This window comes from Ustilaginoidea virens, chromosome 3, assembly GCF_000687475.1.
Source record: "Ustilaginoidea virens chromosome 3, complete sequence".
NCBI lineage: Eukaryota > Fungi > Ascomycota > Sordariomycetes > Hypocreales > Clavicipitaceae > Ustilaginoidea > Ustilaginoidea virens.
The window spans coordinates 731,432-742,558 of record NC_057318.1 but is presented as its reverse complement, the minus strand read 5'-3'; the positions used below and the strand labels follow the sequence as shown (position 1 = coordinate 742,558).

At 57.0% G+C, this 11,127-nt stretch overlaps 3 protein-coding genes across 3 annotated transcripts; 2 read left to right on the top strand and 1 right to left on the bottom strand.

Moving 5' to 3' along the window:
* Positions 1-3,985: 3,985 nt before the first annotated feature.
* Positions 3,986-6,225, top strand: UV8b_03467 (uncharacterized protein; the record flags this gene model as incomplete). Its single annotated transcript, XM_043140965.1, has 2 exons — positions 3,986-4,465; positions 4,534-6,225. 2 exons carry the CDS (start codon positions 3,986-3,988, stop codon positions 6,223-6,225), a joined length of 2,172 nt encoding a protein of 723 aa, XP_042996899.1.
* Positions 6,226-7,707: 1,482 nt separating this feature from the next.
* UV8b_03466 (uncharacterized protein) lies at positions 7,708-9,078 on the top strand (the record flags this gene model as incomplete). The annotated part of the gene is made up of 4 exons (XM_043140964.1): positions 7,708-7,759; positions 7,837-7,884; positions 8,040-8,745; positions 8,925-9,078. 4 exons carry the CDS (start codon positions 7,708-7,710, stop codon positions 9,076-9,078), a joined length of 960 nt encoding a protein of 319 aa, XP_042996898.1.
* Positions 9,079-9,578: 500 nt separating this feature from the next.
* UV8b_03465 (uncharacterized protein) lies at positions 9,579-10,709 on the bottom strand (the record flags this gene model as incomplete). Its single annotated transcript, XM_043140963.1, has 3 exons — positions 9,579-9,974; positions 10,042-10,625; positions 10,691-10,709. The coding sequence occupies 3 exons, from the start codon at positions 10,707-10,709 to the stop codon at positions 9,579-9,581; spliced, it is 999 nt and encodes a 332-aa protein (XP_042996897.1).
* Positions 10,710-11,127: the final 418 nt, after the last annotated feature.

Below are 11,127 nucleotides of genomic sequence, written 5' to 3'. Positions count from 1 at the left end.
CTGGGAGAACGGGTTAATTCGCGATTCAACACCACGACGGGTACTTTGCGACGCCTCGAAACGCAATGTAAACAGCGACCTGAGTATATCAAGAGCCTGAAGCAAAGGGCGTAGAAGCGCCCCTTTCGTGCATGATTTCGCACATCGAATAATATATAACAAGTCGAGTCGTGAGCCTCAGTTGTAAAGTAAACATCTCAAACGCCGCCTCAATATATGCAAAAACAATCCAATTGCATCTGTCCCCATTTCCTAGAGCAGTGAGGCCTATTATATGATCCTGGTGTCTGTCATTCTCGCTTTCGCCTCGTTGGCATCGATCCCTTCTCCGTATGCTGTGCTCCCTCTTCACCGTGTGCTGCTGGCTGTCGCGGACTCGGTGACAAAGTTTCGCTTTTTGCTATTGGAGAGCCGCCAGAAACAGGGGTTTTCGACTCGCTCTTCGGGTCGCCTTTGAGTGTGTCCTTCGTAGCGGGTGTGTAATGCGTAGGGAACAGCAGGTTCAACCATGAGATGCGCGCCAGCCCTTTGAATTATCACCACACAGAAGTGTAAAGAAAGGCCGTTGGGGCATGGTCTTTTCTCTTTGATCAAAGGCATTTTATTCCAGGCTTCTTTACTCTGAATTCCGATTGCGCCGGAGGCTGTACGGGATGAAAGACTCGTTTGCGGAATCAAGACGAGTATAAACTGAGCTGCAAAGCCAATCTTTGATATTCTCTGGTACGTCTTTTCCCTGATTTCCTGGGGAAGGGCCTCGTCTCCTCTCGTTCGCCAAATCAAGCGTTTGGCCTTGTATCGGTATTCCGATTGTCTACGGAGCAGTTTGTGGTTTTGGGATTGATTTCTCACTGAAAAGAATGACAACGCACCACCACAGCCCCAACAACGGTCAGCACTCAGAGTGAGGCGCGAGTATTGAAGCAGGGGATGTATCACTGCATTAATTGATGGATACAATCTTGGGCATGTGGTCTAGTAGAAGCACGGCGGAGAACCCGAGGGTGGACGGGCCGGGCCGTAGGACTCGACGCTGGCCACACAAGCTCTTGCGACAAGCAGCAACGTTCATCGGCTCAAGTAGGTGCGGACAAGCAGTAGAGGCTTCGAGACTTGTGTGATACATTGAATCGTCTTCCCCAGTGGAGGAGCTATACTTTGACAGCCAGCAAGAACCTGAACCTCCTCGTAGCCAGGCTGCAATCAGATTCTGAACGACCCATGGCTCGGAACGCGATGACCCCTGACATACGAATTCTAATTCTGCGTGAGTGATTCCATGTGATGGTGAAAAGACCCCAGAGCTTCATATGTGTCGGTCTTGAGCTTGCATCATGAGTTTTCACTTGGCGAAAGGGACGGTAACGGACCGTCAACGGTGGGTTGGGCTGTTTGTTGGAGCTTTCCTCCAAACTGTTGCCTCCTATCACTGATTATGTTGGCATATTTTGCACTTGATGTATAATTCGCATGATTACGCGAGCAAATCATCTGTCACGGTTCATTTGCCTCCTTATTTTATCCAACGCAAAGTGGGAATGGCTCCATCTCATGCATTTGCATAAAGATGGGCAATTGGAGCCTTTGGTTCTTGATGCTGATGCTGCTACGGTTGAGCGGAGCATGGCGAATCAAGTACGAGGGCCGGCTCAGCAGCCTAATAGACCGGCTGCTCGTCAGCACGAGCGTCTCGGGGAAGGCGGGTTGCTTGCCTTGTGAGGCCAACTCCCATGTACAGGTCCCGGCGTGCGATATGCGTATGCATGGATTAGCAAAGGGTACCCGGTCCGACCGCAATAGATCCCGGCTTTCAATCTTTTACATGCAGGGCATCCCTTGCCATGGAGTCGACGTCTTCTGGATTGCGAAGCAAAGAGCAAAGGCCCGGAAATCTCATCACACCTGCAAGGTATAGGCCGGATTTTCCGGCGATCGAATGAGTATAGCCGGCATGTCGGGAGCATCCAAGGATGACTGACAGCTGCACACCATGTCGAGGGACAACCAACGAGCATAATGCATCCTGGGATGCGTGTTGGATACTTTGGTTTGGATTTTCTAGCAAAAGTGGCTGAATGAATTTGCTTTTCACGGGCAGTGACACCACGCCAACGAAAAAATCACAAGGGTTGCATATTGGTCCGTACAAGCCGGGCAGCAGGTCAGGAAGAGGATCACCTGCCGGAAGAACGACTCTTTCCGTGTCCTCCCAAAAAGGCGTAACCCCTGGGGGTGGGAGCATGCGAAACCACCCATGGAGGGCACTCGAGGGTCGGAGGACCGAGTAGTTTTCACCTTGAGCATCGCGTCTGTCGCCATGCGCGCCATCAGGAGAGTCGATTTGAGACCAGAAAGCCGCCGAATGCCACCATGACATGACGAATTGCAATGAACTGGCGAGGCGCAGCACGCCTTACAAGGCTTCGATAATGCTTCATCGGCCTCGGAGAGGAGACCTGTCCGTTCAGCTTGGGTGACAGTGAGAGACGTTTCAACTTTCAACAGCAGAAGCCAAGTCCAAAACATTTCGTCATTTTGAAGAAAAATTCTGAAAGCGAGTTGACGTCTCCCCAATGGGAAGGAGCGACAGACGGGGAAACGTCTGAGATGACAATTATGAGCCGTGGTTTGCGGCTTGATTGGCTCGGTTTGGTAGGATGCCCCACAGGGCAGGGCTTTCAAGGTAATTGCGCAATCGCAAAGCAACAGGGCGTCAAATCGCACGTCATTTCTTAGCTCGCTTCCGCCTCTCCTGGATTGACAGGTACGAGCCGGAGCCGGCTTGGTGCGCGTTGCTGCATCGAACCTGGGGGGGGGGCTATTTTCGGGCCCGGGGAGGTTAGTGACCTACATGTAGCCAGCAAGGCAAGTTCAAGTTCCAATGTTGTTTTCGAGGCTTGGTGCTGTTTGCCGTGCCCGGCCGGTTTGGCTTTGGCTCGGCAACTTGGCATCATGGACCCGGGTCGTCCCCGCTGTTGGGGCTGTGGGGGCTGTTGGGTGGGTTCCCACCTCCTACTCCGTACTCCGTACGGACGTACAGTACCATCATTATTCAGGGGACAGAGCCGCCGCCACTGGCCAGAGACGGCCAGTGACAGGTCAGAATCATTACGAATCATTACTGTACTCGTGACCCCATGACCCCATGTGCGGGATGCGCACGGCCCAGCGCATTGTCTGCTCAGTTTTTGCTTTGTTGTTTTGCGTGCCCAGTGCCCAGTGCCCAGTGCCCAGTGCCCAGTGCCCAGTGCCCAGTGCCCAGTCAAGCCTGGTTTCGAGTCTCGGGTCCCGACAGCGCGTTGGGTAACGGGTTGGTCCCATCATCTGTCGGTGAGGGCGGAGGAGGGACAGGGATACGCGCGCGCGCGCATCGGGCATGACAGGAATCACACAAAGACGGATAAAAGACGGCCGCGGCACGACAAAAGCGACGCCTCTCATAAGCCGTAAGCACATGAGCAAACAAAATTGAAGCAAAGAATCCTGCGAAAGACACGAGCGTTGTGGGTACGGTTTGGGTTGAGGGCAGTGTGGGCAGTTGGGCAGTGGGCAGTGGGCAGCTGGGCGGTGGGCACTGTGGGGATCCGACAGCCGGTCTGGTCTGGTCTGGTCTGGTACATTGGCACCGTACTGCCCGGCACAAGTCGTCCAACTAGTCTGGTTTAAGCCCACCCCCGCGTGCTTCTGACTCCTGGCGCTTTTGCGGCAAACCTTCACTCCATAGTAGGTCCAGTCTGTTCAAACTAAACTCCATACCATCCAGCAGTGCCGACCTGGTCCTGGCTCAACCATCGCCCTTTCGTACCCATGTCGACCAGCTGGTGAGCGATACTGCGAGAGCACGCCATATTTTTCATTACCTGACACGGACCAAATTTCCGGAACCACCCATGTTCATGTTCGCCCCAGCTGGCCGTACTACTACAAAACCTCACTCCCTGCTGCTGCGCCACTCGACCCGGAAGGCCCCTTCCCTTCCGCCGCCATGAGCCCAACAGATGTTGCTCACCTCAGCAGCCATGGCGAGCAACATGAATCTGCGGCCCTAACTTCCAACAATGAGCAAAACCCTCTCTTGTCGTCCAACACTCAGGATCACGAATGGTCGATACCCTCGCCCGACGGACTCGACGTCACCTCTTCACCAGACGACCCCGGTGGTGCTCAGCAACCATCCCGCGACAACTGCGATCGGAGGAGGCCCCAGGAAGAAGACAACAGCCGTCTCAAGAAGATGGCCTCTGAGCTCGTGGTCAAGACGGTCAGCCCGTTCTTGAAGGAGCATATCCCGGGCCTTTACGCACCCATAGGCAAGGACACGGTCAAGACGAGCGCCAAGAATCCCACCACGACTTGGGCTCGTGTCAAGGACCCCAACCCCAACACCAAATTCTGCTACCGGCACCGTCCCGACTCAAAGTGTCGGCGAGCAGCCGACGAGACAAAGATGGGGTTTATTCAAAGCGTAAGTGTGCACTGATGGAGCCGCTTGCCGACCCCATCCAACGTCCTCTTTACTAACGTGCTGTCCAGGAGCTCAACAGCTTGCCCACCGCCGATCAAGAAGCCATCACCCACGTCTGGTCGTTGTTCTCCGCCGCGCCTTCGAAGCAGCGAGAACTGATGCTGCAGGGCATCATAACACAATGCTGCTTCCCTCAGCTGTCCACGGTGTCTCGCGAAGTCCACGAACAACTCAAGATTGACTTCCTGGCCGCCTTACCGACGGAGCTATCCTACAAGATTCTTTGCCACCTGGACACGGTATCGCTGTGTAAAGCCGCTCAGGTCAGCAGGCGATGGCGCAGCCTGGCCGATGACGATGTTGTCTGGCACAGAATGTGTGAGCAACACATTGATAGAAAATGCACCAAGTGTGGCTGGGGTCTGCCGCTTCTCGAAAAGAAGAAGCTGATGGCTTGGAGCCGACATCAGTCTGCCCACCACCGCCAAGATCATGCCGAGAACGGCAAAAAGCCCCTCGAGTCCAACGAAACCGACCCAGGGTCCCCAAGCCAGTCCAGCAAGCGGTCCTGCTCCAGCGCCGAGGACCCCCCGTACAAGAGACCGCGGCTAAACGGCTCCAGCCACTCGCGATCGCATCTCGACACGGAACGCAAGTTCCGCCCTTGGAAGGATGTCTACCGCGACCGGTTCAAGGTTGGATTCAACTGGAAGACTGGCCGATGCACCATCAAGACGTTCAAGGGGCATGAGAACGGCATCACCTGCCTGCAGTTTGATCACAACATCCTGGCCACGGGCTCCTACGACACAACGATAAAGATTTGGGACATTGAGACTGGCGAGGTCATTCGAACGCTTCGCGGCCACACATCCACCGTCCGAACGCTGCAGTTTGACGACTCCAAGCTGATTAGTGGAAGCTTCGATAAGACCATCAAGATTTGGAACTGGCAGACGGGCGAGTGTCTCAACACGTTGCAGTGCCACACCGAAGGCGTCTTGTCGGTGCACTTTGACGGCTGCACCTTGGCGTCGGGGTCCATTGACAGAACCGTCAAGATTTTCAGCTTTGACAACAAGCAAACCTTTTGCTTGCGGGGCCACACGGACTGGGTCAACCATGTCCGGATCGACTCTCCGTCGCGGACCGTGTTTTCCGCCTCGGACGACATGACGGTGAAGCTGTGGGACCTGGACTCGAAGCAGTGCATCAAGACGTTTCGTGGCCACGTGGGCCAGGTGCAGCAGGTGCTGCTCATGCCGCCGGACTTTGAGCCCGACGAAATTCCGAGCGACGACAAAACGGACGGAGTATCCGTGCACAGCGACGAGAGCGCCACCCCCGCACAGGCGGACGAGCATCCCGCCGATGCGCGCGCCCTGTTCGGTTATGCCTTTACCCACGAGACAAGCCGACCTCTGCCTCCGCGGTACGTGCTGACGGGCGGTCTGGACAACACTCTTCGGCTCTGGGACACGGCCAGCGGCAAATGCATCAGGAGCATGTTTGGGCACGTGGAAGGTATATGGGGCCTCGTGGGCGATACTCTACGCGTCGTCACCGGTGCCAACGACTCGATGACCAAGATTTGGGAACCTCGGTCGGGCAAATGCGAGCGCAGCTTTACTGGCCACGCCGGGCCTGTCACCTGCGTCGGACTCAGCGACAGCAGGATGGCCAGCGGGAGCGAAGACGGCGAGGTTCGCCTATACAGTTTCGAAGGCGAAACGCTGGAAGAACGAGGGACACCGTCGTGACGCCTTGTGCTTTGTCAGACGGAGAAAGTTGCACCAGACTGGACGGAAACAAGAATGCGACAGGTCGCAGGCCGCCAACCAACCCAGCTCTTGTTCCGATTCCATCGTTTTCTCCTTCTTCTTGTCCATGACAGCCTAGCTTTGCCTGTTGCGTTTTCGCTCTCGTTTGCTGCTCTACGAAGCGGCTGAAAGGAAAACTGCAAAAGAAATAAGAAAAAAAAAAGAGACAGAGGGAGAGAGGGAGGGAGGGAGGGAGGGGGATGTTTGTGATACCATGCTGCATTGAGCGCAAAGCATCTGAAATTGAATGGAATTTGGCCACCCGGGATATGCGGTTTTGCGTCTATCAAGGCGATTGGCAAGGACCGGCGGCGTTAGGGGTTCGGGGGTCAGCACGGACATTTGGCTTCCTGCGGCGTTGATGTAGGAACAAGGTTCGGTAGATTTGCGGAAAATGGAACACGATGTGTGTAATAAATATACCAGGCGTGCTGGCGATTCGCGGCTGGTCCTCGCTTGCAGTCGAGTGCGTTGGCGCCATGCATGCAGCGGCTCCCTGCCAGCTTTACAAGGCGACGGCATCAACCATCGCCCGTAGACCAAGCAACGTAGCACAGCGCGCAGGGCCCTGCCGCCCGGTGCCTGCTGTGCCTCGGCAAACGGCGGCACAACGCGAGGGGGGGGGGGGGGGGGGGCACGCGACCGCCAGCCGCTTGCCCGGCAGTCCCAGGACCAGCTCCTCTGCCGCGGCCTGTACTCCCCAGCGCGGTTTCCTCTGCATCGTGTCGCTCGCCCGGCGCGCCCGTGCGTCGTCTTTGCCGTCTCGTTCCGTGTCTCGCTCCGTTCCTCCGTCTTCTGCGTCCCCCCTTGCCCCCCTCCCCTTGTCGCCTCTTCGGCCGCGCTGTCTCGTCTCGGTGATGTCAGCTTCGTCCGCTCCGCGGCAAGGAGCTTGCAGCTGCCACCCAGCTGCCACCCCGCGTTTTCACATGCAGCGGGGCTAGCCGAGCCAGGTTGCCAGTTGCCAGGTGCCAAGGTGACCGGACCCGCTCGGCAACCCGCCAAAACCGCTGCAAACAAAACACACACGCCCTTTTGGCTGGAACGAAAGGTTCGTTCGAAACCCGGATCCAAAAGCCGCGGCCAAAGCGAGCCAGCCCCAGCCCAGCCCAGCCCGGCCCAGCCATGGCTGCGCGGGCCCAAGCACCGCTCTCCCCGACTGCGCCCGAAATCATATGCCAAAAAGGCTAAGGGCTGCCCACCTCGCTCGCGGGCAGAAGCCGTCTCCAAAAGCAAAGCCTGCATCTCTCTCTCTCTCTCCCAACCCCGTTCGTTCAACCTGCTCCTCGTTCGTTCCCCCGTCACAGCTTGCCTGCTACGCAGAACCGCCGCGCGCCTCCTGCCCCCTCCCCCCCCCCCCCCCCCAAGCCCGGAAAACCCGAGACGCTCGCCAGCATCCCCCCGAGGCGGGCTCAACGGTCGAACATGCCCTCCAACGATGCTAGGAAGCCGCCCACCGCGGCCGTCAACCTGATCGGTTGGTGTCCTCCCCCGCTCCCTTCTTGGCCCTGCCGCCTGCGCGGGAATCCCGTTGCGCTAAGCCGGTCGATGCAGCCGGAGGTGGTGCCGGCATGATGGAGGCTCTCGCCTGCCATCCCCTGGGTGAGTTTCGTCCTTTTGCTGCAGCTGCAGAAGAGCAAAAGAAAAAGAAGCAAAATGAAATAAAAAAGAAAAAAACAGCAGTGGTCGGTGGTTAACCGCGTGCGATCAACCCGTCCCGAGCGGAATCCGCGAAAATAAAATTAAAAAAAAAACAGACACTATCAAGGTCCGCATGCAGCTGTCCAGACGGGCGCGGCAGCCCGGCGCCCCCAAGCGAGGCTTCGTCAAGACGGGCGCGGAAATCGTCCGCAAGGAGACCCCGCTGGGCCTGTACAAGGGCCTCGGCGCCGTGCTGACCGGCATCGTGCCCAAGATGGCCATCCGCTTCACCTCGTTCGAGGCCTACAAGCAGCTGCTGGCCGACGAGGGCGGCCGCGTGTCCGGCCGGGCCACCTTCGCCGCCGGCCTGGCCGCCGGCGTGACCGAGGCCGTCGCCGTCGTCACCCCCATGGAGGTCATCAAGATCCGGCTGCAGGCGCAGCACCACTCCATGGCCGACCCGCTCGACATCCCCAAGTACCGCAACGCCGCGCACGCCCTCTACACCGTCGTCCGCGAGGAGGGCTTCGGCGCCCTCTACCGCGGCGTCAGCCTGACCGCCCTGCGCCAGGGCACCAACCAGGCCGTCAACTTCACCGCCTACTCGTACTTCAAGGACTGGCTCAAGAAGTGGCAGCCGCAGTACGAGGCCACCAACCTTCCCAGCTGGCAGACCACCCTGATCGGCCTCGTGTCCGGCGCCATGGGCCCCCTGAGCAACGCCCCCATCGACACCATCAAGACGCGCTTGCAGAAGACGCCGGCCCAGCCTGGCGTTAGCGCCTGGGCGAGGATAACCCAGATTTCCGCCGACATGTTCAAGTGCGTTCTGGTTTTTTTTTTCATTTTTTTTTTTTTTTCATTCATGATTATTTCCACCCCCCCCCCCCCTTTCCCCCCTTTCTCCCGCCCCTTCTTCTCCATGCGTTTGTTGTCTCGGGCGGAAACGCGGGCCGGGAGAGGAATCAGCATCAGAATCGCTGGCTAACCCGTCTTGGTAGGCAAGAAGGCGTCCACGCCTTCTACAAGGGCATCACCCCTCGTATCATGCGTGTCGCTCCCGGCCAGGCCGTCACATTTACCGTCTACGAGTTTCTGAGACAAAAGCTCGAAAGGAGCAGGCCGTCTTTTGCGGGTGGCCAGTTTGAGGAGTAAGTGTGGCACGTGCTGGATAATTATCTACTTCTTGGGCACATTTTCCTCCTTTTTCTTTCTTATTGTTCTCGCCCTTGTCCTTCGTCGATGCATGAGAAAAAGAGCTCCGAGAGCGTCTTGCTAGGGAGAATGGGCCATCATGGGCGGACGCCAATGTTTAGTGGCCGGCCATATTGTATTTAAGTGAGGGCGCCAAAGACCGCTCTGCATTTGATGAGTCGCTGGGCACACGTGCTCTCTCTTTCCGTCATGGACTCGATTTTTTCGGTCTTGTACTCGATTCAACGTTCTTGTTAGGGGGGGTTGACATTGTCGTTTTAACTGGCATGAGAGATTTGCGCCATCAGGGGGTTCATCTGTCGACTTTTCTTGGTTTACGCACTCTTGGAATATTTCCAGATCCAGACATGATTTTTCATAGGCAAATCAAACACCTTGTACCATCAGCCGTATCCCACTCCTGGTTGCTCAAGGTCGAAGCTCTACTTGTTGCTTTCTGCTCATCGCCCCGGGCGCTTAGGCCGGCTGAATCCCGACCTCGTCGTCGTCTTGGGGTGCAAATCATCCATGACGGATTGCTCCGTGATTTCACCTGGCTCCTCCACCTCGAACCTCTTCTCCACCGTCAAGCCCGCTTCCTTTTCCGCCGTTTCCAGAACGGCCCGCTTCATCAACGGGTAGAGCATTCGGTTCTTGATGGACCTGCTGCCCTCCGTCACCGGGCACGTGTAGAAAAACAAGACCGGCGCTTGCTCCGCGCCGCCGTGGCTGTGCGCGAACCTGTAAAACGTGAACCGAGGCTCCGCAGTCGAGATAGCCTTGGACAGCTCGGCGATTGACCGTGGGCGCGGGGCCTCGGGAACCAGCTCGACAGACTCCTTCCCGGCGTCGATTTTCTGCCCCGCTGGGTAGTTAGCGAACAACAGCACAGGCGGCTTCCTTTTGGGTCCTCGGCCAACAGACCAGCATGACCACTACCCGTCCGCCATCCCGCCCCAGCTCCTTCAGAGCAGCCGTCGCGTCTTCAGCCACCCGCGCGGCGAAGCCTTTGCTCAGGTGAATCTCTCGTGTGCCTGTGCCGGACCCGGCCTCCTGCTCAGCCCGCCTCACCTCGCCCAGTGTTCGCTCTTCCGCTGTCAGAGGGGCCGCGATCTTCACGTGTGCGTCGTGCTTTTGGAACCCGCCCTCGGTCAACTCCTGCGCCAAAGTCACGAATAGTTTTTCCCTGAAATTCTCCGAGCCCAGCTCGCGCACCAAGGCCAGCCTTGTGGACGCAAACAGCATCTTCTGCCGGACAGGTGCCGCGTCTGGCACGTACGTAATGGCAATGAACTTGGGTTCATCGTCATACCGACGGAGCAGAACATAGAGTGCAACGTCGGGTTGCAGGTGCGTCTGGAGAATCGGCAAATTGTCGACAAACGACGGCGCTTTCGATGGAAGACTGGCCACGGGCACGAGCGACTCTTTGTGGATGCTCACCAACAGCCCAAAGGTCGATGGCGACGCTAGTAGCAAGTTGAAGGCGGCTTGAAGCTCTTCTGAGGCTGGAGTATGTAAAAGTCAGTCAGTCAGTGTGTCTCCTCGGACATCTGCCACGGGCGCTTCCTACCCGAAATTCCTGAGTGCATCCTGGACCTGTATCACCGGATCCCAATCTTGGAACTTTGCTCTGCAATGCTTGTGATGAATAAGAGCTTGACGAGTCACGGGTACCAGACGCTATTACCGCAATTACGTAGGGCGGGCGAGGAAACAGCCCCGCCGTTGCCCCACCAACTACCAGACGCCAGGAACTTTGTAAAGATGCGACGGAGCACTGACCAGTGAGTAAAGTTATTACTCCGTTAGGTTAGGTAGGTAGGTACCCTGAATGTCTATGCCGATTACTCTATGAGGCAGGGACTTAATTAGCTTTTGCTGCCTTCAACAAGCGATGCCTCTCACGGCTGCCCGACTCTGCGCAATCTGTTTTGAGGACACTAAAAGTATATTTCGTTGCTAGGTACACGCTTCGACATACATTACGTTGCAGTCCTCTAGAAATAA